Source organism: Glycine max, chromosome 9 (assembly GCF_000004515.6).
Source record: "Glycine max cultivar Williams 82 chromosome 9, Glycine_max_v4.0, whole genome shotgun sequence".
Lineage (NCBI taxonomy): Eukaryota > Viridiplantae > Streptophyta > Magnoliopsida > Fabales > Fabaceae > Glycine > Glycine max.
In genome coordinates this window covers 2,781,103-2,783,768 of record NC_038245.2, presented here as the reverse complement: position 1 = coordinate 2,783,768, position 2,666 = coordinate 2,781,103, and the positions used below count along the sequence as shown (strand labels likewise).

The 2,666-nt window shown below is 33.6% G+C and overlaps 1 protein-coding gene across 1 annotated transcript; it reads right to left on the bottom strand.

Annotated features, from left to right (window-relative positions):
* Positions 1-213: 213 nt before the first annotated feature.
* Positions 214-2,366, bottom strand: LOC100812662 (desiccation-related protein PCC13-62). Its single transcript, XM_041005340.1, has 3 exons — positions 1,914-2,366; positions 1,601-1,826; positions 214-1,248 (listed from the first exon to the last, which is right to left on the bottom strand). The coding sequence occupies exons 1-3, from the start codon at positions 2,222-2,224 to the stop codon at positions 880-882; spliced, it is 906 nt and encodes a 301-aa protein (XP_040861274.1). The 5' UTR covers positions 2,225-2,366; the 3' UTR covers positions 214-879.
* Positions 2,367-2,666: the final 300 nt, after the last annotated feature.

Sequence of the window (2,666 nt, the reverse complement as noted above, 5' to 3'; positions counted from 1 at the left end):
TATCAAGTAGTACACATTCTTATATGTATCAAATATAATTTTGTGTAATTGTTTTTTGTCTTCATATTTTTTATATTATTTTATCTTTATTCTTAATAATGTTAAAATAATAACCATAATTAATATTTTTAATTATTCAAACTGACATTCCTTCTCCTAGTTATTATAATATAATAATTTACTATAGTATATAATTCAAAGAGGGCGAAGATTAGGGTGCGATAATCTAACTACTTTTGCACCGTGCAAGAGTTTGAAAGAAAGAATAAAAGAAGGATATGGTTCCTTTCTCCGACTACCAACTACCACTAAAGAATCACTCCTCCCATTGCATCAAAATCTTATTTTTTTTGTTTTGTTTCAGTCTTCGATTCTTGCTTCGATCCAATCATCGATCAACAAAAAAAAAAAAACACCAAACCAGGGCTTCATCGCCACTAAGGGCGCGACCTCATTTTTCCCGCTCACAGAGTCGCCGTCGATGGCCACCAGATGAAGACCATCATGGGCTTCAAATCAATCTGGTTATTTCTCTTTGTTTTGGATTTCAAATATGTTTTTGGATCTCATATCTGATTGTTTGGTTCGTCTCTCAGCATCCTCGAACACCTTTGTGATGTTTTTTTTCTCAAGCATCAATGGATGGCAGAGACGATGGAGGTATAGTCGGGGAGAGAACACCAAAGAGAGATGAATGGTGGTGGTTGTGAGTGAAGGGAGCAGAACGATGAGGAGGGTAGAGAGAAAATAATACTAATAAATCTAGTGTCACTTCCATAGTATTCCTCAAATATTTTTGTTTCACACGGTGCGTAACAAGTTTAGTTGCACACCCTAATCTTCACCTTTAAAGAGACATGTAATCTACAAAATAAATGCTTAGGTAGTAAAATTTAAGTAAGAAGTGGCTATGCGACCACTTGCTCCTCGAGAGTAGAAGTCACCGGGAAAATGTTCATCACCTCCTCCATATATTATTCTCAAGATTTCTTCTGGAGTCCTAGGATATGCCAATGAATTTATGTCACCAGCAAGAATATTGCCCTCAGCACCTTCCACTTTAGGCACAATAAGACCTTCATCTTTCAAATCTTTGTTTCCTAGCTTGTTCCTAAGCATTGAAATGCGATCTGTGAACACTTCCACGCTCAATCCGTACGGATGCACCAGCGATGCTCGATGTTCATACAATAATGCTCGAATAACTGCATCTTGCCCGGACTCTACACCCAAAAGCCCTGCAACTAGCTGTTCACGTTTATGTAACATGTGCAAATTGTTATCAAATATTAAGTAAAATATTAATGTAGAATTTTTTTCATGATAAGTTGAGAAATATACAAAGATTTGACAGAGAAGCTAGCTATAAGTGATATACAGGGAGTGATGACAGAGTTATAAGATTGATTTGGGAGTTGAAGAAAAAATAAATAAAAATAAATTGTGGATTCAAACACATTTCACTAATAAAAAATTAACTAATAAATTAACCATTAATGTTGACTAATAAAAATATGTATTAGTGACATAACAAAGAAAAATAGAGGGAAAATTTATTATACATGAATCGATTAATTATGTTTTGCTTTTGAGGGTTTACCTTCCTGGAAGCAGCATTTTGCAGCAGTGGATTAGCACCAACATAACCAGTGAGGCCAACATAGGGAATCACGTAAGATGCAAGCAGAAAATTGATCGAATTAGCATAGGGATCGAAGGAAGGAAGTAGAGGATGCCCAATTGCATTATCCATTACTTGTGCAAAAGATGTCGCGCTTAGATCTAACAATGGCCTAGGGAACCCTTTCACTGTCCTCTTTATGGCCCTACAATTAAGACACAACAATTGACAAATCTTTATTTTTTTTTCCTAAAAGTAATTGTAATTGGATAGAGTAGAGATAGAACAAAACCTTAAGTGTCCAACTTCCTGTAAAGCAAACTGGAAGATGACATCCTTGACAAAGTTGTCAAGTTTGGCCAATTTTCCACCAATAGGAGGGGGTCCTCCCTCAGTCAGATTTGGAGCAACTACATCCAATCCATGACCCAAAGACCCAAACAAAAAGAATTCAGCCTCCAAGTATTCTAAATTTAAAGGAAATTCTAAAAGATCAACATCTGATTCTGGAATTGTTGCTCTTGCCATGTCTGAGAAAAGTAAGGGAAGGACTAGGAAAGCTACCAAAACAACAACAGAGGCTCTAGAGATGTGAGGTGCCATATTTTACTTTAGCCTCTTTTTTTTCTTCTTTTTTTCAAATGATGATGCATATATGCCACCCATGTAAGCATTTATGTACAAGGAAGTGTGGTGGGGGCAACAGGATGCAACTTAGTCCATTTTTTAATTTGTTTTGCGAGAAAGATACTTGTTGCTTTGTTTTTTTTAATTAATTACCATTAATTTAAATTTAATAAATATCACAGTCAATATATTATAAAAGTAAATTTGACTTCCTAATAACATTACATATGATATGTAGTCAAATTATTATCGATAGAAATTAAAAGATAAATTGCTATATATACTTATTTGTATATTTATCAATTTATTAAAGCTATATTAAGATATATATATATATATATATATATATATATATATATATATATATATATATATATATATATTTCTTTTATTTAAAAAGATGTACCAACATTTCTTA